Source organism: Oncorhynchus clarkii, chromosome 12 (genome assembly GCF_045791955.1).
Source record: "Oncorhynchus clarkii lewisi isolate Uvic-CL-2024 chromosome 12, UVic_Ocla_1.0, whole genome shotgun sequence".
Lineage (NCBI taxonomy): Eukaryota > Metazoa > Chordata > Actinopteri > Salmoniformes > Salmonidae > Oncorhynchus > Oncorhynchus clarkii.
The window spans coordinates 103,325,580-103,349,427 of NC_092158.1; the positions used below are offsets into that span (position 1 = coordinate 103,325,580).

The following is a 23,848-nucleotide window of genomic DNA, read 5'->3' on the forward strand; positions in this document are numbered from 1 at the left end:
ATACACATTAGAACATGAGAATACACATTAGAACATGAGAACATGAGAATACACATTAGAACATGAGAATACACATGAGAACATGAGAAAAATACACATTAGAACATGAGTACATGAGAATACACATTAGAACATGATAACATGAGAATACACATTAGAACATGAGAACATGAGAATACACATTAGAACATGAGAAAAATACACATTAGAACATGAGAACATGAGAATACACATTAGAACATGAGAAAAATACACATTAGAACATGAGTACATGAGAATACACATTAGAACATGAGAACATGAGAATACACATTAGAACATGACAACATGAGAATACACATTAGAACATTAGAACATGAGAATACACATTAGAACATGATACTATCAACCCAATCTCCAAATAAAACACCAAACCGTGGTGTAACTGCGGCAACAAAGTTACACCACGGCTTGTGGCTTTAATTACACCATGTGGTGGTTACTACGAGATGCCATATGTGTTATTTCATCGTTTTGATGTCTTCACTATTATTCCACAAGGTAGAAAATAGTAAAAATAAAGAAAAACCCTTGATTGAGTAGATGTGTCTAAACGTTTGACTGGTGCTGTATGTCACACAACTGAGATACCAGACGGTGTAAATGACCAGTGGAACGGTGTTTTATCCAGGTACTTGCCGACGTGAGTTCCATCCCACTTGATTGGTTCCATCCCACTTGATTGGTTCCATCCCACTTGATTTGTTCCATCCCCCTTGATTTGTTCCATCCCACTTGATTTGTTCCATCCCACTTGATTCGTTCCATCCCACTTGATTTGTTCCATCCACTTGATTGGTTCCATCCCCCTTGATTTGTTCCATCCCAATTGATTTGTTCCATCCCACTTGATTGGTTCCATCCCCCTTGATTTGTTCCATCCCCCTTGATTTGTTCCACCCCCCTTGATTTGTTCCATCCCCCTTGATTTGTTCCATCCCCCTTGATTTGTTCCATCCCCCTTGATTTGTTCCATCCCACTTGATTGGTTCCATCCCACTTGATTGGTTCCATCCCCCTTGATTGGTTCCATCCCCCTTGATTTGTTCCATCCCACTTGATTTGTTCCATCCCCCTTGATTGGTCGTCACCATCTGGATGTCACCATGATACAGTCGACTACACAGCGGGGACAGTTTGAGCTGCAAGATGGCAACACAACAACAAGGGGACAGTGTCCTTCGCTCCCGCTTGCTTGAGCATTGCTCTCCAGCTGTAAAGAGAGGGAAGTAGCTAGATAGTGTAGTCAATATCAGATCAGTGAGGACAGGAAGTAGCTAGATAATGTAGTCAATATCAGATCAGTGAGGACAGGAAGTAGCTAGATAGTGTAGTCAATATCAGATCAGTGAGGACAGGAAGTAGCTAGATAATGTAGTCAATATCAGATCAGCGAGGACAGGAAGTAGCTAGATAATGTAGTCAATATCAGATCAGTGAGGACAGGAAGTAGCTAGATAATGTAGTCAATATCAGATCAGTGAGGACAGGAAGTAGCTAGATAGTGTAGTCAGTATCATATCAGATCAGTGAGGACAGGAAGTAGCTAGATAATGTAGTCAATATCAGATCAGTGAGGAGAGGAAGTAGCTAGATAATGTAGTCAATATCAGATCAGTGAGGAGAGGAAGTAGCTAGATAATGTAGTCAATATCATATCAGTGAGGAGAGGAAGTAGCTAGATAATGTAGTCAATATCAGATCAGTGAGGAGAGGAAGTAGCTAGATAATGTAGTCAATATCAGATCAGTGAGGAGAGGAAGTAGCTAGATAATGTAGTCAATATCAGATCAGTGAGGAGAGGAAGTAGCTAGATAATGTAGTCAATATCAGATCAGATCAGTGATGAGAGGGAAGTAGCTAGATAGTGTAGTCAATATCAGATCAGATCAGTGAGGACAGGAAGGAGCTAGATAATGTAGTCAATATCAGATCAGATCAGTGAGGACAGGAAGTAGCTAGATAGTGTAGTCAATATCAGATCAGATCAGTGAGGACAGGAAGTAGCTAGATAGTGTAGTCAATATCAGATCAGTGAGGACAGGAAGTAGCTAGATAGTGTAGTCAATATCAGATCAGTGAGGACAGGAAGTAGCACAAATTCCCTACCATCCCGTCTTCAGTCAGCTGTTTGACGTCATCCTTAACCGCTGGTTATGTGGTTATGTGGTAACTGTGATGGCTGTTTATTTAACGGTCGTCATCCTAACCGTTGGTTATGTGGTTATATGGTAACTGTGATGGCTGTTTATTTAACGGTCGTCATCCCTAACCGTTGGTTATGTGGTTATATGGTAACTGTGATGGCTGTTTATTTAACGGTCGTCATCCTAACCGTTGGTTATGTGGTTATATGGTAACTGTGATGGCTGTTTATTTAACGGTCGTCATCCTAACCGTTGGTTATGTGGTTATATGGTAACTGTGATGGCTGTTTATTTAACGGTCGTCATCCTAACCGTTGGTTATGTGGTTATATGGTAACTGTGATGGCTGTTTATTTAACGGTCGTCATCCCTAACCGTTGGTTATGTGGTTATATGGTAACTGTGATGGCTGTTTATTTAACGTCGTCATCCTAACCGTTGGTTATGTGGTTATATGGTAACTGTGATGGCTGTTTATTTAACGGTCGTCATCCTAACCGTTGGTTATGTGGTTATGTGGTAACTGTGATGGCTGTTTATTTAACGGTCGTCATCCCTAACCGTTGGTTATGTGGTTATATGGTAACTGTGATGGCTGTTTATTTAACGGTCGTCATCCTAACCGTTGGTTATGTGGTTATATGGTAACTGTGATGGCTGTTTATTTAACGGTCGTCATCCCTAACCGTTGGTTATGTGGTTATATGGTAACTGTGATGGCTGTTTATTTAACGGTCGTCATCCCTAACCGTTGGTTATGTGGTTATATGGTAACTGTGATGGCTGTTTATTTAACGTCGTCATCCTAACCGTTGGTTATGTGGTTATATGGTAACTGTGATGGCTGTTTATTTAACGTCGTCATCCTAACCGTTGGTTATGTGGTTATATGGTAACTGTGATGGCTGTTTATTTAACGTCGTCATCCCTAACCGTTGGTTATGTGGTTATGTGGTAACTGTGATGGCTGTTTATTTAACGTCGTCATCCTAACCGTTGGTTATGTGGTTATATGGTAACTGTGATGGCTGTTTATTTAACGTCGTCATCCTAACCGTTGGTTATGTGGTTATATGGTAACTGTGATGGCTGTTTATTTAACGGTCGTCATCCTAACCGTTGGTTATGTGGTTATGTGGTAACTGTGATGGCTGTTTATTTAACGGTCGTCATCCCTAACCGTTGGTTATGTGGTTATATGGTAACTGTGATGGCTGTTTATTTAACGTCGTCATCCTAACCGTTGGTTATGTGGTTATATGGTAACTGTGATGGCTGTTTATTTAACGGTCGTCATCCTAACCGTTGGTTATGTGGTTATATGGTAACTGTGATGGCTGTTTATTTAACGTCGTCATCCTAACCGTTGGTTATGTGGTTATATGGTAACTGTGATGGCTGTTTATTTAACGGTCGTCATCCCTAACCGTTGGTTATGTGGTTATATGGTAACTGTGATGGCTGTTTATTTAACGGTCGTCATCCCTAACCGTTGGTTATGTGGTTATATGGTAACTGTGATGGCTGTTTATTTAACGGTCGTCATCCCTAACCGTTGGTTATGTGGTTATATGGTAACTGTGATGGCTGTTTATTTAACGTCGTCATCCTAACCGTTGGTTATGTGGTTATATGGTAACTGTGATGGCTGTTTATTTAACGGTCGTCATCCTAACCGTTGGTTATGTGGTTATATGGTAACTGTGATGGCTGTTTATTTAACGGTCGTCATCCCTAACCGTTGGTTATGTGGTTATATGGTAACTGTGATGGCTGTTTATTTAACGTCGTCATCCTAACCGTTGGTTATGTGGTTATATGGTAACTGTGATGGCTGTTTATTTAACGTCGTCATCCTAACCGTTGGTTATGTGGTTATATGGTAACTGTGATGGCTGTTTATTTAACGGTCGTCATCCTAACCGTTGGTTATGTGGTTATGTGGTAACTGTGATGGCTGTTTATTTAACGGTCGTCATCCCTAACCGTTGGTTATGTGGTTATATGGTAACTGTGATGGCTGTTTATTTAACGGTCGTCATCCCTAACCGTTGGTTATGTGGTTATATGGTAACTGTGATGGCTGTTTATTTAACGGTCGTCATCCCTAACCGTTGGTTATGTGGTTATATGGTAACTGTGATGGCTGTTTATTTAACGTCGTCATCCTAACCGTTGGTTATGTGGTTATATGGTAACTGTGATGGCTGTTTATTTAACGTCGTCATCCTAACCGTTGGTTATGTGGTTATATGGTAACTGTGATGGCTGTTTATTTAACGTCGTCATCCTAACCGTTGGTTATATGGTAACTGTGATGGCTGTTTATTTAACGGTCGTCATCCTAACCGTTGGTTATGTGGTTATATGGTAACTGTGATGGCTGTTTATTTAACGTCGTCATCCTAACCGTTGGTTATATGGTAACTGTGATGGCTGTTTATTTAACGGTCGTCATCCTAACCGTTGGTTATGTGGTTATATGGTAACTGTGATGGCTGTTTATTTTCACGACGGTCGTCATCCCTAACCGTTGGTTATGTGGTTATATGGTAACTGTGATGGCTGTTTATTTAACGGTCGTCATCCTAACCGTTGGTTATGTGGTTATATGGTAACTGTGATGGCTGTTTATTTAACGGTCATCATCCTAACCGTTGGTTATGTGGTTATATGGTAACTGTGATGGCTGTTTATTTAACGTCGTCATCCCTAACCGTTGGTTATGTGGTTATATGGTAACTGTGATGGCTGTTTATTTAACGGTCGTCATCCCTAACCGTTGGTTATGTGGTTATATGGTAACTGTGATGGCTGTTTATTTAACGGTCGTCATCCTAACCGTTGGTTATGTGGTTATATGGTAACTGTGATGGCTGTTTATTTAACGTCGTCATCCTAACCGTTGGTTATGTGGTTATATGGTAACTGTGATGGCTGTTTATTTAACGTCGTCATCCTAACCGTTGGTTATGTGGTTATGTGGTAACTGTGATGGCTGTTTATTTAACGGTCGTCATCCCTAACCGTTGGTTATGTGGTTATATGGTAACTGTGATGGCTGTTTATTTAACGTCGTCATCCTAACCGTTGGTTATGTGGTTATGTGGTAACTGTTATGGCTGTTTATTTAACGTCGTCATCCCTAACCGTTGGTTATGTGGTTATATGGTAACTGTGATGGCTGTTTATTTAACGGTCGTCATCCTAACCGTTGGTTATGTGGTTATATGGTAACTGTGATGGCTGTTTATTTAACGGTCGTCATCCTAACCGTTGGTTATGTGGTTATATGGTAACTGTGATGGCTGTTTATTTAACGGTCGTCATCCTAACCGTTGGTTATGTGGTTATATGGTAACTGTGATGGCTGTTTATTTAACGGTCGTCATCCTAACCGTTGGTTATGTGGTTATATGGTAACTGTTATGGCTGTTTATTTTCACGACGGTCGTCATCATTAACCGTTGGTTATGTGGTTATGTGGTAACTGTGCCAGGTCCTGTGTGTGTGCGCCCATTGAGAGAGTGAGGAACGATCACATCCTACAGGGATGACAGACAGAGCTGTTACCATTTAACGATCCTCCATAACGACCATCAATTAACTAATGAACCCATAACGACCATCAATTAACTAATGAACCCATAACGACCATCAATTAACTAATTAACCTCCATAACGACCATCAATTAACTAATGAACCCATAACGACCATCAATTAACTAATGAACCTCCATAACGACCATCAATTAACTAATGAACCTCCATAACAACCATCAATTAACTAATGAACCCACAACGACCATCAATTAACTAATGAACCCATAACGAGCTCGGTCCATCACATCAACCTGTTCCATTAGTGATTAACTTCCAGACATGTTTACAAGATACTATAGTTGTAGAAGTTACCTTTAGACAGGTCCAGGATCAGCTCAGAGAGGGAGAGAGAGAGAGAGAGAGTTTGAGAGAGAGAGAGAGATTGAGAGAGAGAGAGAGAGAGAGAGAGAGAGAGAGAGAGAGAGAGAGAGAAAAGACAAAAAGAGCAGAATCAGAGGCGGCCTTTGAAAGTGAACCTTGTTGCATCGAGTGTGTGGGTGTGTGACTCTCTCTCTCTCTCTCTCACACACACTTTTCCAGTCTGAAATTCAGTGTTTTTCATCCAGTCCCATTCATCCAGATTTAATTCCAACTGCTCTCTTTGTCGTTAACAATATCCCTTTCTTCAAAAAGTTCTTTAAAACTCTGAATTGAAACTCTTCTGGCAGACTCCCCAAAACAATCTGTCCTAGGCTTTGTCCTCCACAAGTGTTTGCTTAGTCTTTTCATTATGTACTATGTTGATTTGTCAAGGGAGAATAAGGCCTGGGATTTAATCCCATTGTGTTTTGTCAGCTTCGTGCCATTTAAAAGGAATTACTATGTTCTGTTGTCTATGGAGAATAAGGCCTGGGATTCAATTCCATAGCGCTTTGTCAGCTTCGCTCCATTTAAAATAAACTCCAGATGGAGTCGACACATGCAGCGTTTACTGTGAATGCGGGGCTCCGGGGAAGAGCAGGAACATTGCCTTTAAAATGGTACATAGCTGACAAAACACATCCAGATAGAATCCTAGCCTTTTAATATTTAAACTCTTTACTGTGTTGTGTACTGTCTATGGAGAGTCACATCCTGGGGTCTGTTGTCTATGGAGAGTCACATCCTGGGGTCTGTTGTCTATGGAGAGTCACATCCTGGGCTCTGTTGTCTATGGAGAGTCACATCCTGGGCTCTGTTGTCTATGGAGAGTCACATCCTGGGCTCTGTTGTCTATGGAGAGTCACATCCTGGGCTCTGTTGTCTATGGAGAGTCACATCCTGGGGTCTGTTGTCTATGGAGAGTCACATCCTGGGGTCTGTTGTCTATGGAGAGTCACATCCTGGGTTCTGTTGTCTATGGAGAGTCACATCCTGGGGTCTGTTGTCTATGGAGAGTCACATCCTGGGCTCTGTTGTCTATGGAGAATAAAATCCTAAGAGAGAGGTGTAGTGTTGGTCGGGTCAGTTTTAGGTTTTAATTAGTTTAAATTCTTTATGTTAACAGATATTAAAGCCCTTGTACCCCCCCCCCCCCTCTCTCTCTCTCTCTCTCTCTCTCTATCTCTCTCTCTCTCTCTCTCTCTCTCTCTCCCTCTCCCTCTCTCTCTCTCTCTCTCTCCCTCCCTCCCACCCTCCCTCTCTCTCTCTCCCTCTCTCTCTCTCTCCCCCTCTCTCTCTCTCTCTCTCCCTCCCTCCCGCCCTCTCTCTCTCTCTCTCTCTCCCTGTCTCTATCTTTCTCTCAGGTGAGAAGTGTCGTAGCTTCATTGATCTGGCTCCGGCTTCAGAGAGAGGTGAGTAATGTGGGTGTATGTGTGTGTGAGGGTGTATGTGCGTATGCTGGGATTTGTCTGTACCAGACTGAAGCAGCCTCACCACTGAATGGTCTTCTATAGGGGTTAAAGGTGGTCTGGACCACTGAATGGTCTTCTATAGAGGTTAAAGGTGGGCTGGACCACTGAATGGCCTTCTATAGGGGTTAAAGGTGGGCTGGACCACTGAATGGTCTTCTATAGGGATTAAAGGTGGTCTGGACCACTGAATGGTCTTCTATAGGGGTTAAAGGTGGGCTGGACCACTGAATGGTCTTCTATAGGGGTTAAAGGTGGGCTGGACCACTGAATGGTCTTCTATAGGGGTTAAAGGTGGGCTGGACCACTGAATGGTCTTCTATAGGGGTTAAAGGTGGGCTGGACCACTGAATGGTCTTCTATAGGGGTTAAAGGTGGGCTGGACCACTGAATGGTCTTCTATAGGGGTTAAAGGTGGGCTGGACCACTGAATGGCCTTCTATAGGGGTTAAAGGTGGGCTGGACCACTGAATGGTCTTCTATAGGGGTTAAAGGTGGGCTGGACCACTGAATGGTCTTCTATAGGGGTTAAAGGTGGGCTGGACCACTGAATGGCCTTCTATAGGGGTTAAAGGTGGGCTGGACCACTGAATGGTCTTCTATAGGGGTTAAAGGTGGGCTGGACCACTGAATGGTCTTCTATAGGGGTTAAAGGTGGGCTGGACCACTGAATGGTCTTCTATAGGGGTTAAAGGTGGTCTGGACCAGGCTGAAGCAGCCTCACCACTGAATGGCCTTCTATAGGGGTTAAAGGTGGGCTGGACCACTGAATGGCCTTCTATAGGGGTTAAAGGTGGTCTGGACCACTGAATGGTCTTCTATAGGGGTTAAAGGTGGGCTGGACCACTGAATGGTCTTCTATAGGGGTTAAAGGTGGGCTGGACCACTGAATGGTCTTCTATAGGGGTTAAAGGTGGGCTGGACCACTGAATGGCCTTCTATAGGGGTTAAAGGTGGGCTGGACCACTGAATGGCCTTCTATAGGGGTTAAAGGTGGGCTGGACCACTGAATGGCCTTCTATAGGGGTTAAAGGTGGGCTGGACCACTGAATGGCCTTCTATAGGGGTTAAAGGTGGTCTGGACCACTGAATGGCCTTCTATAGGGGTTAAAGGTGGGCTGGACCACTGAATGGTCTTCTATAGGGGTTAAAGGTGGGCTGGACCACTGAATGGCCTTCTATAGGGGTTAAAGGTGGGCTGGACCACTGAATGGCCTTCTATAGGGGTTAAAGGTGGGCTGGACCACTGAATGGTCTTCTATAGGGGTTAAAGGTGGGCTGGACCACTGAATGGTGTTCTATAGGGGTTAAAGGTGGGCTGGACCACTGAATGGTCTTCTATAGGGGTTAAAGGTGGGCTGGACCACTGAATGGCCTTCCATAGGGGTTAAAGGTGGGCTGGACCACTGAATGGCCTTCTATAGGGGTTAAAGGTGGGCTGGACCACTGAATGGTCTTCTATAGGGGTTAAAGGTGGGCTGGACCACTGAATGGCCTTCTATAGGGGTTAAAGGTGGGCTGGACCACTGAATGGCCTTCTATAGGGGTTAAAGGTGGGCTGGACCACTGAATGGCCTTCTATAGGGGTTAAAGGTGGGCTGGACCACTGAATGGCCTTCTATAGGGGTTAAAGGTGGGCTGGACCACTGAATGGCCTTCTATAGGGGTTAAAGGTGGGCTGGACCACTGAATGGTCTTCTATAGGGGTTAAAGGTGGGCTGGACCACTGAATGGCCTTCTAAAGGGGTTAAAGGTGGGCTGGACCACTGAATGGTCTTCTATAGGGGTTAAAGGTGGGCTGGACCACTGAATGGTCTTCTATAGGGGTTAAAGGTGGGCTGGACCACTGAATGGCCTTCTATGGAGGTTAAAGGTGGGCTGGACCACTGAATGGTATTCTATAGGGGTTAAAGGTGGGCTGGACCACTGAATGGTCTTCTATAGGGGTTAAAGGTGGGCTGGACCACTGAATGGTCTTCTATAGGGGTTAAAGGTGGGCTGGACCACTGAATGGTCTTCTATAGGGGTTAAAGGTGGGCTGGACCACTGAATGGCCTTCCATAGGGGTTAAAGGTGGGCTGGACCACTGAATGGCCTTCCATAGGGGTTTCGATCTCATTACGCTCATAAAATCACCAATATCTTTATTCAATTATTATTGTTGTCTATTTCTCTGTGCTTTGATTGGTGGGGAAAAACAGGTGTATGTAGCCTACTGTAGGCTACAATACCCTTTTAAACGTAAAAAAAACTAAACATTTTCAGAACAATTAGCTTGATAACAAGAGAAAATGTAGCTCTGAAAAAAGTATCAAAAGAACGGTGGATAATGATAATTGGAAGTTTCAGGGAGGAATGTACAGAGAGATATGCATTAATCTAACCATCTATCTCCTAACAGACAGAGAGATATGCATTCATCTAACCATCTATCTCCTAACAGACAGAGAGATATGCATTCATCTAACCATCTATCTCCTAACAGACAGAGAGATATGCATTCATCTAACCATCTATCTCCTAACAGACAGCGAGATATGCATTCATCTAACCATCTATCTCCTAACAGACAGCGAGATATGCATTCATCTAACCATCTATCTCCTAACAGACAGAGAGATATGCATTAATCTAACCATCTATCTCCTAACAGACAGCGAGATATGCATTCATCTAACCATCTATCTCCTAACGGACAGAGAGATATGCATTCATCTAACCATCTATCTCCTAACAGACAGAGAGATATGCATTCATCTAACCATCTATCTCCTAACAGACAGAGAGATATGCATTCATCTAACCATCTATCTCCTAACAGACAGCGAGATATGCATTCATCTAACCATCTATCTCCTAACAGACAGAGAGATATGCATTCATCTAACCATCTATCTCCTAACAGACAGAGAGATATGCATTAATCTAACCATCTATCTCCTAACAGACAGCGAGATATGCATTCATCTAACCATCTATCTCCTAACGGACAGAGAGATATGCATTCATCTAACCATCTATCTCCTAACAGACAGAGAGATATGCATTCATCTAACCATCTATCTCCTAATAGACAGAGAGATATGCATTCATCTTTCCATCTTTTCACAATGCCAAGCCAGTGTGTCTTATTTGCAATGGAAATATCTCTGTTTGCAAAAATAATTCAACCTCAGACGTCGTTATGAATCTAAGCATGGAACTTTCAAAGTTGCCTTCTCGCCCCAGAGGCCCGACGCAGAACAATTGAAGCGTTCACTGCACGCCACAGCATCGTCACAGAGCTGATGGAAGACTTCAGGACACTGAAGAAACGACAGGCAGAGGGACCAGGCCACAGCATCGTCACAGAGCTGATGGAAGACTTCAGCACACTGAAGAAACGACAGGCAGAGGGACCAGGCCACAGCATCGTCACAGAGCTGATGGAAGACTTCAGCACACTGAAGAAACGACAGGCGGAGGGAGGGACCAGGCCACAGCATCGTCACAGAGCTGATGGAAGACTTCAGCACACTGAAGAAACGACAGGCGGAGGGACCAGGCCACAGCATCGTCACAGAGCTGATGGAAGACTTCAGCACACTGAAGAAACGACAGGCGGAGGGACCAGGCCACAGCATCGTCACAGAGCTGATGGAAGACTTCAGCACACTGAAGAAACGACAGGCGGAGGGACCAGGCCACAGCATCGTCACAGAGCTGATGGAAGACTTCAGCACACTGAAGAAACGACAGGCGGAGGGACCAGGCCGCAGCATCGTCACAGAGCTGATGGAAGACTTCAGGACACTGAAGAAACGACAGGCAGAGGGACCAGGCCACAGCATCGTCACAGAGCTGATGGAAGATATCATCAAGCAGCTGAGGGACAACTTCTCCACCAGATCTGAAGACTACATCATGACTGCCCAACTTGCCCAAGGACGTCTGTACGTGACCATCTCACAGTCTGCCCAGGTGGAGAATTCTCCTCCCTTGCTAAGAAAGCGATACCCTCGCTGGATGAGGCCGCAATTCAAACAGATAATTGAATTCCAGACATCATCATTCAAATCAGGGATGAGATCAGGAGTGCCGAGTCCTTGTGTGTGTTTTGGGTGTCCTGTAACTGATGAGATCAGGAGTGCCGTGTCCTTGTGTGTGTTTTGGGTGTCCTGTAACTGATGAGATCAGGAGTGCCGTGTCCTTGTGTGCGTTTTGGGTGTCCTGTAACTGATGAGATCAGGAGTGCCGAGTCCTTGTGTGCGTTTTGGGTGTCCTGTAACTGATGAGATCAGGAGTGCCGAGTCCTTGTGTGTGTTTTGGGTGTCCTGTAACTGATGAGATCAGGAGTGCCGAGTCCTTGTGTGCGTTTTGGGTGTCCTGTAACTGATGAGATCAGGAGGGCCGAGTCCTTGTGTGTGTTTTGGGTGTCCTGTAACTGATGAGATCAGGAGGGCCGAGTCCTTGTGTGTGTTTTGGGTGTCCTGTAACTGATGAGATCAGGAGGGCCGAGTCCTTGTGTGTGTTTTGGGTGTCCTGTAACTGATGAGATCAGGAGGGCCGAGTCCTTGTGTGTGTTTTGGGTGTCCTGTAACTGATGAGATCAGGAGGGCCGAGTCCTTGTGTGTGTTTTGGGTGTCCTGTAACTGATGAGATCAGGAGTGCCGAGTCCTTGTGTGTGTTTTGGGTGTCCTGTAACTGATGAGATCAGAAGGGCCGAGTCCTTGTGTGTGTTTTGGGTGTCCTGTAACTGATGAGATCAGGAGGGCCGAGTCCTTGTGTGTGTTTTGGGTGTCCTGTAACTGATGAGATCAGGAGGGCCGAGTCCTTGTGTGTGTTTTGGGTGTCCTGCTCAGCGGAATACAACGGAATAAAGAATCATGCCTTTTATGTGCTGACAACGTTTGGATCGATTTACACCTGCGAGTGAAGCTTGAGTTGTAGCTCAGCTAGTTAAGTTATTTATATGGGCCTTCGCCCCCACATAGCCTAGCTCAGCCTGTTAAGTTATTATATATGGGCCTTCACCCCCACATAGCCTAGCTCAGCCTGTTAAGTTATTATATATGGGCCTTCGCCCCCACATAGCCTAGCTCAGCCTGTTAAGTTATTATATATGGGCCTTCGCCCCCACATAGCCTAGCTCAGCCTGTTAAGTTATTTCATATGGGCCTTCGCTCTGAAGAAGTAGACTCAAATTAAGCCCTCTTGTTGTTTGTAAAGTCAAATAAAAATGAATATTATTGTTGAAATTACGTACTCTACTGGTGTAGGTTTTCTCCATCTGTTGCTGAGCAACACTTGCATAACAAGTTAGCAATATTTTCAGCACCAGGTGCTGTTCACCTCCTATTGGTTGTGCTGCAGGTCCATCTTTATGTTTCAGCACCAGGTGCTGTTCACCTCCTATTGGTTGTGCTGCAGGTCCATCTTTACGTTTCAGCACCAGGTGCTGTTCACCTCCTATTGGTTGTGCTGCAGGTCCATCTTTACGTTTCAGCACCAGGTGCTGTTCACCTCATATTGGTTGCTCTGCGGATGCATCTTTACGTTTCAGCACCAGGCGCTGTTCACCTCCTATTGGTTGTGCTGCAGGTCCAGCTTTACGTTTCAGCACCAGGCGCTGTTCACCTCCTATTGGTTGTGCTGCAGGTCCAGCTTTACGTTTCAGCACCACTAAATGGTCCGCTGCCTGCTTCATTAGTTGACCGTCTCCTGCATCCTCTCTCCTCATGAATGAAGTTAAAATGTAACTTTACTGGAGGGCCAGATTGGGGAACCCTAGAGACTCAGAGGTGTTGGCCCGCTGGCACCCAGTTGGGGAACCCTAGAGACTCAGAGGTGTTGGCCCGCTGGCACCCAGTTGGGGAACACTAGAGACTCAGAGGTGTTGGCCCGCTGGCACCCAGTTGGGAAACACTAGAGACTCAGAGGTGTTGGCCTGCTGTCCTCCAGTTGGGGAACACTAGAGACTCAGAGGTGTTGGCCTGCTGTCCTCCAGTTGGGGAACACTAGAGACTCAGAGGTGTTGGCCCGCTGGCACCCAGTTGGGGAACACTAGAGACTCAGAGGTGTTGGCCCGCTGGCACCCAGTTGGGGAACACTAGAGACTCAGAGGTGTTGGCCCGCTGGCACCCAGTTGGGGAACACTAGAGACTCAGAGGTGTTGGCCCGCTGGCACCCAGTTGGGGAACCCTAGAGACTCAGAGGTGTTGGCCCGCTGTCCTCCAGTTGGGGAACACTAGAGACTTAGAGGTTTTGGCCCGCTGTCCTCCAGTTGGGGAACACTAGAGACTCAGAGGTGTTGGCCCGCTGACCCCCAGTTGGGGAACCCTAGAGACTCAGAGGGGTTGGCCCGCTGGCACCCAGTTGGGGAACACTAGAGACTCAGAGGGGTTGGCCCGCTGTCCTCCAGTTGGGGAACACTAGAGACTCAGAGGTGTTGGCCCGCTGTCCTCCAGTTGGGGAACCCTAGAGACTCAGAGGTGTTGGCCCGCTGTCCTCCAGTTGGGGAACCCTAGAGACTCAGAGGTGTTGGCCCGCTGGCACCCAGTTGGGGAACCCTAGAGACTCAGAGGTGTTGGCCCGCTGGCACCCAGTTGGGGAACACTAGAGACTCAGAGGTGTTGGCCCGCTGTCCTCCAGTTGGGAAACACTAGAGACTCAGAGGTGTTGGCCCGCTGAACCCCAGTTGGGAAACACTAGAGACTCAGAGGTGTTGGCCTGCTGTCCTCCAGTTGGGGAACACTAGAGACTCAGACGTGTTGGCCTGCTGGCACCCAGTTGGGGAACCCTAGAGACTCAGAGGTGTTGGCCTGCTGGCACCCAGTTGGGGAACCCTAGAGACTCAGAGGTGTTGGCCTGCTGTCCTCCAGTTGGGGAACACTAGAGACTCAGAGGTGTTGGCCCGCTGACCCCCAGTTGGGGAACACTAGAGACTCAGAGGTGTTGGCCTGCTGTCCTCCAGTTGGGGAACACTAGAGACTCAGAGGTGTTGGCCTGCTGTCCTCCAGTTGGGGAACACTAGAGACTCAGAGGTGTTGGCCCGCTGGCACCCAGTTGGGGAACACTAGAGACTCAGAGGTGTTGGCCCGCTGGCACCCAGTTGGGGAACACTAGAGACTCAGAGGTGTTGGCCCGCTGGCACCCAGTTGGGGAACACTAGAGACTCAGAGGTGTTGGCCCGCTGGCACCCAGTTGGGGAACCCTAGAGACTCAGAGGTGTTGGCCCGCTGTCCTCCAGTTGGGGAACACTAGAGACTTAGAGGTGTTGGCCCGCTGTCCTCCAGTTGGGGAACACTAGAGACTCAGAGGTGTTGGCCCGCTGACCCCCAGTTGGGGAACCCTAGAGACTCAGAGGTGTTGGCCCGCTGGCACCCAGTTGGGGAACCCTAGAGACTCAGAGGGGTTGGCCCGCTGTCCTCCAGTTGGGGAACACTAGAGACTCAGAGGTGTTGGCCCGCTGTCCTCCAGTTGGGGAACCCTAGAGACTCAGAGGTGTTGGCCCGCTGTCCTCCAGTTGGGGAACCCTAGAGACTCAGAGGTGTTGGCCCGCTGTCCTCCAGTTGGGAAACACTAGAGACTCAGAGGTGTTGGCCCGCTGTCCTCCAGTTGGGAAACACTAGAGACTCAGAGGTGTTGGCCCGCTGACCCCCAGTTGGGGAACACTAGAGACTCAGAGGTGTTGGCCCGCTGGCCTCCAGTTGGGGAACCCTGCACTAGAGACTCAGAGGTCAGAGGTGTTTCAAGAATGTTTGTGTGTCTATATCAAATCAAATGTTATTGGTCACATACACATATTTAGCAGATGTTTTTGCTGGTGAAGTGAAATGCTTGTGTTCCTATCTTCATCAGTGCAGTAGTCTCTAAAAATTCACAACAATACACAAATCTAAAAGTAAAAGAATGGAATTTAGAAATATATAAATATTAGGACGAGCAATGTCGGAGTGGCATTGACTAACATTTTTGTCCAGATGGGATAGGGCAGTGTGCAGTACGATGGCGATTGCATCATCTGTGGACCTATTGGGGCGGTAAACAAGTTGAAGTAGGTCAAGGATGTCAGGTAAGGTAGAGGTGATATGATCCTTGACTAGCCTCTCAAAGTACTCCATGATAACAGAAGTGAGTGCTACAGATAGTAATTTAGTTCAGTTACCTTTGCTTTCTTGGGTACAGGAACAATGGTGGACATATTGAAGCAAGTGGGGACAGCAGACTGGGATAGGGAGAGATTGACTATGTCCGTAAACACTCCAACCAGCTCGTCTGCGCATGCTCGGAGGACGCAGCTAGGGATACCATCTGGGCCGGCAGCCTTGCAAGGGTTAATACGCTTAAATGTCTTACTCACATCGACCACAGAGAAGGAGGGGGTGGGGCACATTGTTATCCTCATGTCTGAGCCATTGAATTGCATTTAGCCTGTTTGATTGTCTTATGAAGGCGATAACTGGACTGTTTTCAGTCATCTTGCCATGGTTAAATGCGGTAGTTCACGCTTTCAGTTTTGAGCAAATGCCGCCATCTATCCACGGTTTCTGGTTTGGCTAGGTTTTAATAGTCACAGTGGGAACAACATCCCCTATGCACTTCCTGATGAACTCATTCACTGTGTCCGTGTATACGTCCATGCTATTCTCAGAGGCAACCCGGAACATATCCCAGTCCGTGTGATCAATCTTGAAGCATGCATTCTGATTGGTCAGACCAGTGTTGAATAGTCCGTAGCAAGGGTACTTCCTGTTTGAGTTTCTGCCTATAGGAAGGGAGGAGCAAAATGGAGTTGTGATCTGATTTGCCAAAGGGAAGGTGGGGGAGGGCCTTGTAGGTATCCTGGAAGAGGGAGTAGCAGTGATCCAGTGTTTTTCCAGCGCGAGAACTACACTCAATGTGTTGATAGAACTTCGGTAGCGTTTTCCTCAAATTTGCTTTGTTAAAATCCCCAGCTACAATAAATACTGTTACGGTGCGTGAATGAGGACCCAAAAGCGAATTAACGTAAACAGAGCTTCTTTAATAACAAAACAAAACGTAGGCTCAGATGGACCGGCAGGTTCCGACAGGTCAGGACAAGGTTGCAGCAAACATGACGATAGTCTGGTTCAGGCATGAACAACACAAACAAGAATCCGACAAAGACAGGAGCAGAAACAGAGAGAGATATAGAGGACTAATCAGAGGGAAAAAGGGAACAGGTGGGAAAAGGGGTGACGAGGTAGTTAGGAGGAGACAAGGCACAGCTGGGGGAAAGAGGGGGAGAAAAGGTAACCTAACAACGACCAGCAGAGGGAGACAGGGTGAAGGGAAAGGACAGAAACAAGACACAACATGACAGTACATGACAGTACCCCCCCACTCACCGAGCGCCTCCTGGCGCACTCGAGGAGGAAACCTGGCGGCAACGGAGGAAATCATCGATCAGCGCACGGTCCAGCACGTCCCGAGAGGGAACCCAACTCCTCTCCTCAGGACCGTACCCCTCCCAATCTACTAGGTACTGATGACCACGGCCCCGAGGACGCATGTCCAAAATCCTACGGACCCTGTAGATGGGTGCGCCCTCGACAAGGATGGGGGGGGGGGGGGGGGAAGACGAGCGGGGGCGCGAAGAACGGGCTTGACACAGGAGACATGGAAGACCGGGTGGACGCGACGAAGATATCGCGGAAGAAGAAGTCGAACTGCGACAGGATTAATGATCCGAGAAATACGGAACGGACCAATGAACCGCGGGGTCAACTTGCGAGAAGTGGTCTTAAGGGGAAGGTTCTGAGTGGAGAGCCAAACTCTCTGACCGCGACAATATCTAGGACTCTTAGTTCTACGCTTATTAGCAGCCCTCACAGTCTGCGCCCTATAACGGCAAAGTGCAGACCTGACCCTCTTCCAGGTGCGCTCGCAACGTTGGACAAAAGCCTGAGCGGAGGGGACGCTGGACTCGGCGAACTGAGATGAGAACAGCGGAGGCTGGTACCCGAGGCTACTCTGAAAAGGAGATAGCCCGGTCGCAGACGAAGGAAGCGAGTTGTGAGCGTATTCTGCCCAGGGGAGCTGTTCTGACCAAGACGCAGGGTTGCGAAAAGAAAGACTGCGTAAGATGCGACCAATAGTCTGATTGGCCCGTTCTGCTTGACCGTTAGACTGGGGGTGAAAGCCGGAAGAGAGACTGACGGAAGCCCCAATCAAACGGCAAAACTCCCTCCAAAATTGAGACGTGAATTGCGGACCTCTGTCCGAAACGACGTCTGACGGAAGGCCATGAATTCTGAAAACATTCTCGATGATGATTTGTGCCGTCTCTTTAGCAGAAGGAAGCTTAGCAAGGGGAAAATAAAATGAGCCGCCTTAGAGAACCTGTCGACAACCGTAAGAATAACAGTCTTCCCCGCTGACGAAGGCAGTCCGGTGACAAAATCTAAGGCGATGTGAGACCACGGTCGAGAGGGAATGGGAAGCGGCCTGAGACGGCCGGCAGGAGGAGAGTTACCGGACTTAGTCTGCGCGCAGACCGAACAAGCAGCCACGAAGCGACGCGTGTCATGCTCCCGGGTGGGCCACCAAAAGCGCTGGCGAATGGAAGCAAGCGTACCCCGAACGCCAGGGTGGCCGGCTAACTTGGCAGAGTGAGCCCACTGAAGAACGGCCAGACGAGTAGGAACGGGAACGAAAAGAAGGTTCCTGGGACAAGCGCGCGGCGACGGAGTTTGAGTGAGTGCTTGCTTTACCTGCCTCTCAATTCCCCAGACAGTCAACCCGACAACACGCCCCTCAGGGAGAATCCCCTCGGGGTCAGTGGAGGCTACTGAAGAACTGAAGAGACGAGATAAAGCATCAGGCTTGGTGTTCTTAGAGCCCGGACGATAAGAAATCACGAACTCGAAACGAGCGAAAAACAGCGCCCAGCGCGCCTGACGCGCATTAAGTCGTTTGGCAGAACGGATGTACTCAAGGTTCCTATGGTCAGTCCAAACGACAAAAGGAACGGTCGCCCCCTCCAACTGTCGCCATTCGCCTAGGGCTAAGCGGATGGCGAGCAGTTCGCGGTTTCCCACATCATAGTTACGTTCCGACGGCGACAGGCGATGAGAAAAATACGCGCAAGGGTGGACCTTGTCGTCAGAGAAGGAGCGCTGAGAAAGAATGGCTCCCACGCCCACCTCTGACGCGTCAACCTCGACAATGAACTGTCTAGAGACGTCAGGTGTAACAAGGATAGGTGCGGATGTAAAACGATTCTTGAGGAGATCAAAAGCTCCCTGGGCGGAAACTGACCACTTAAAGCACGTCTTGACAGAAGTAAGGGCTGTGAGAGGGGCTGCCACCTGACCGAAATTACGGATGAAACGACGATAGAAGTTCGCGAAGCCGAGAAAGCGCTGCAACTCGACGCGTGACTTAGGGACGGGCCAATCAATGACAGCTTGGACCTTAGCGGGATCCATCTTAATGCCTTCAGCGGAAATAACAGAACCGAGAAATGTGACGGAGGAGGCATGAAAAGAGCACTTCTCAGCCTTCACAAAAAGACAATTCTCTAAAAGGCGCTGGAGGACACGTCGAACGTGCTGAACATGAATCTGGAGTGACGGTGAAAAAAATCAGGATATCGTCAAGGTAAACGAAAACAAAGATGTTCAGCATGTCTCTCAGGACATCATTGACTAATGCCTGAAAGACAGCTGGAGCGTTAGCGAGGCCGAAAGGAAGAACCCGGTATTCAAAGTGCCCTAACGGAGTGTTAAACGCCGTCTTCCACTCGTCCCCCTCCCTGATGCGCACGAGATGGTAAGCGTTACGAAGGTCCAACTTAGTGAAAAACCTGGCTCCCTGCAGGATCTCGAAGGCTGAAGACATAAGAGGAAGCGGATAACGATTCTTCACTGTTATGTCATTCAGCCCTCGATAATCTATGCAGGGGCGCAGGGACCCGTCCTTCTTCTTAACAAAAAAAAACCCCGCTCCGGCGGGAGAGGAGGAGGGGACTATGGTACCGGCGGCAAGAGCTACAGACAAATAATCTTCGAGAGCCTTACGTTCGGGAGCCGACAGAGAGTATAGTCTACCACGGGGGGGAGTGGTTCCCGGAAGGAGATCAATACTACAATCATACGACCGGTGTGGAGGAAGAGAGGTGGCCCTGGACCGACTGAACACCGTGCGCAGATCGTGATATTCCTCCGGCACCCCTGTCAAATCACCAGGCTCCTCCTGTGAAGAAGAGACAGAGGAAACAGGAGGGATAGCAGACATTAAACATTTCACATGACAAGAGACGTTCCAGGAGAGGATAGAATTACTAGACCAATTAATGGAAGGATTATGACAAACTAGCCAGGGATGGCCCAAAACAACAGGTGTAAAAGGTGAACGAAAAATTAAAAAAGAAATGGTTTCGCTATGATTACCAGAAACAGTGAGGGTTAAAGGTAGCGTCTCACGCTGAATCCTGGGGAGAGGACTACCATCCAGGGCGAACAAGGCCGTGGACTCCCTTAACTGTCTGAGAGGAATGTCATGTTCCCGAGCCCAGGTCTCGTCCATAAAACAGCCCTCCGCCCCAGAGTCTATTAAGGCACTGCAGGAAGCTGACGAACCGGTCCAGCGTAGATGGACCGACAAGGTAGTGCAGGATCTTGAAGGAGAGACAGGAGTAGTAGCGCTCACCAGTAGCCCTCCGCTTACTGATGAGCTCTGGCTTTTACTGGACATGAAGTGACAAAATGACCAGCAGAACCGCAATAGAGACAGAGGCGGTTGGTGATTCTCCGTTCCCTCTCCTTAGTCGAGATGCGGATACCTCCCAGCTGCATAGGCTCAGCACCCGAGCCGGCAGAGGAAGATGGTAGTGATGCGGAGAGGGGGGCAACGGAGAACGCGAGCTCCTTTCCACGAGCTCGGTGACGAAGATCAACCCGTCGCTCAATGCGAATAGCGAGTTCAATCAAGGAATCCACGCTGGAAGGAACCTCCCGGGAGAGAATCTCATCCTTTACCTCTGCGCGGAGACCCTCCAGAAAACGAGCGAGCAAAGCCGGCTCGTTCCAGCCACTGGAGGCAGCAAGAGTGCGAAACTCAATAGAGTAGTCTGTTATGGATCGATTACCCTGACATAGGGAAGACAGGGCCCTGGAAGCCTCCTCCCCAAAAACAGATCGATCAAAAACCCGTATCATCTCCTCCTTAAAGTCCTGATACTGGTTAGTACACTCAGCCCTTGCCTCCCAGATTGCCGTGCCCCACTCACGAGCCCGTCCAGTAAGGAGAGATATGACGTAGGCGACACGAGCAGTGCTCCTGGAGTAAGTGTTGGGCTGGAGAGAAAACACAATATCACACTGGGTGAGGAACGAGCGGCATTCAGTGGGCTCCCCAGAGTAACACGGCGGGTTATTGATTCTGGGCTCCGGAGATTCGAAAGCCCTGGAAGTGGCCGGTGGATCGAGGCGGAGATGGTGAACCTGTTCTGTGAGGTTGGAGACTTGGGTGGCCAGGGTCTCAACGGCATGTCGAGCAGCAGACAATTCCTGCTTGTGTCTGCCTAGCATCGCTCCCTGGATCTCGACGGCTGAGTGGAGAGGATCCGAAGTCGCTGGGTCCATTCTTGGTCGGATTCTTCTGTTACGGTGCGTGAATGAGGACCCAAAAGCGAATTAACGTAAACAGAGCTTCTTTAATAACAAAACAAAACGTAGGCTCAGATGGACCGGCAGGTTCCGACAGGACAGGACAAGGTTGCAGCAAACATGACGATAGTCTGGTTCAGGCATGAACAACACAAACAAGAATCCGACAAAGACAGGAGCAGAAACAGAGAGAGATATAGAGGACTAATCAGAGGGAAAAAGGGAACAGGTGGGAAAAGGGGTGACGAGGTAGTTAGGAGGAGACAAGGCACAGCTGGGGGAAAGAGGGGGAGAAAAGGTAACCTAACAACGACCAGCAGAGGGAGACAGGGTGAAGGGAAAGGACAGAAACAAGACACAACATGACAGTACATGACAAATACAGCCTCAGGATATGTTTTTTCCAGTTTGCATAAAGTCCAGTGTAGTTCCTTGAAGGGCCGTCGTGGTATCTGCTGTAACTACAACGGCTGTAACTATAACTAAAGAGAATTATCTTGGGAGGTAATACGGTCGGCATTTGATTGGGAGATATTCTAGGTCGGGTGGACAAAAGGACTTAAGTTTCTTTACGTTATGACAATCACACCATGAAACATACACCACCACCTTTCTTCTTCCCGGAGAGGTGTTTTTTCCTGTCTGCACGATGTACTGAGAACCCAGCTGGCTGTATGGACGGGGACAGTGTATCCGGAGGGAGCCATGATCCTTTGAAACAGAGTATGTTACAGACCCTGATGTCTCTCTGGCTGGAGATCCTCGCCCTGAGCTCGTCTACTTTCTTGTTCATAGACTGAACATTAGTGAGTAATATCTCTGATTAATACTGCTTTCATCCCTACACTAAGGTCATCTCTGTTTAATACTGCTTTCATCCCTACACTAAGGTCATCTCTGTTTAATACTGCTTTCATCCCCACATTAAAGTCATCTCTATTCTACACTGTGAGAGGGAGTGAGGGAGGGAGGGAAATAGAGAGTGGGGGTGTAGAGAGAGAGCGGAAATGAGGGAAGGAGGGAGAAGGAGAGAGTGGAAGGGAGGAAGAGCGACAGAGAGAGAGAGAGAGATAAATAGAGAAAGAGGGAGGGAGGGAGGAGTGCAGAGATACACCAACACAATTCTTCCTGTTCAGCCCTGTTACACACAGCCTTACTATGGAGAGAGGGAGAAAGGGGTTCCTAGTAGAGAGGGGTTGCTAGTAAAGAGGAGTGTCCTAGTAGAGAGGGGTTCCTAGTAGAGAGGGGTTCCTAGTAGAGAGGGGTTCCTAGTAGAGAGGGGTTCCTAGTAGAGAGGAGTGTCCTAGTAGAGAGGGGCGTCCTTGTAGAGAGGAGTTCCTAGTAGAGAGGGGTTCCCAGTAGAGAGGGGTTCCTAGTAGAGAGGGGTTCCTAGTAGAGAGGGTTTCCTAGTAGAGAGGGGTTCCTAGTAGAGAGGGGTGTCCTAGTAGAGATGGGTTCCTATTAGAGAGAGTTTCCTATTAGAGAGGGGTTCCTAGTAGAGAGGGGTTCCCAGTAGAGAGGGGTTCACAGTAGAGAGGGGTTCCTAGTAGAGAGGGGTTCCTAGTAGAGAGGGGCGTCCTAGTAGAGAGGGGTTTCTAGTAGAGAGGGGTTTCTAGTAGAGAGGGGTTCCTAGTAGAGAGGGGTTCCTAGTAGAGAGGGGCGTCCTAGTAGAGAGGAGTTCCTATTAGAGAGGTGCGTCCTAGTAGAGAGGGGTTTCTAGTAGAGAGGGGTTCCTAGTAGAGAGGGGTTCCTAGTAGAGAGGTGTTCCCAGTAGAGAGGGGTTCCTAGTAGAGAGGGGTTTCTAGTAGAGAGGGATTCCTAGTAGAGAGGGGTTCCTAGTAGAGAGGGGTTTCAAGTAGAGAGGGGTTCATAGTAGAGAGGGGTTCCTAGTAGAGAGGGGTTTCTAGTAGAGTTAATGGGTCTCTATAGGGAGTGAACTTGTTACCTTGTACCTTGTTATTTAGCTACTTCTTTTAATATCAACAACTCTCACCGTTTACATCTGGTCTGGGATCAGCAAGCTGTTTTACATAGAATCTGGTCTGGGATCAGCAAGCTGTTTTACATAGAATCTGGTCTAGGATCAGCAAGCTGTTTTACATAGAATCTGGTCTGGGATCAGCAAGCTGTTTGGTGTGTTCTGTCTCCTTCACTTTGATGTTTCTCTGACATTGTTTTCTCCTCCCATGGCTGTTGTTGTTTGGGATGATTTTTAAAACATGGCCACCTGTTTCCTGACAACTAGACGCCACCTGAGTTATTCATGATACTAGAAGAAGAGGATTTCTTTTTACGTTCACATTCAATTCCCAGAACTAACTCTCTTGGATTGGTTACACACACACACACACACACACACACACACACACACACACACACACACACACACACACACACACACACACACACACACACACACACACACACACACACACACACACACACACACACACACACACACACACACACACACACACACACAGTTTATCCTGTTAGTGTATTGAATTCAGAGATAGTAAATGTTTTATAGGTGTCTCAGCTACTTAGGGTATATTGACAGACTGAGCCCTCTCTCTACTGTCTCCTTGGTTGTCTCCCAAATGGCACCCTGTTCCTA

General features: G+C 47.7%; 1 protein-coding gene across 1 annotated transcript in view; it reads left to right on the top strand.

Moving 5' to 3' along the window:
• The window catches only part of LOC139422595 (germ cell-specific gene 1-like protein), a 48,084-nt gene that overhangs the window by 8,586 nt on the left and 15,650 nt on the right, over positions 1-23,848 (top strand). The window contains exon 2 of the mRNA XM_071173739.1: positions 7,514-7,561. Within this exon, the coding sequence (XP_071029840.1) occupies positions 7,514-7,561 (48 nt within the window). The remainder of the gene's footprint in view (positions 1-7,513; positions 7,562-23,848) is intronic.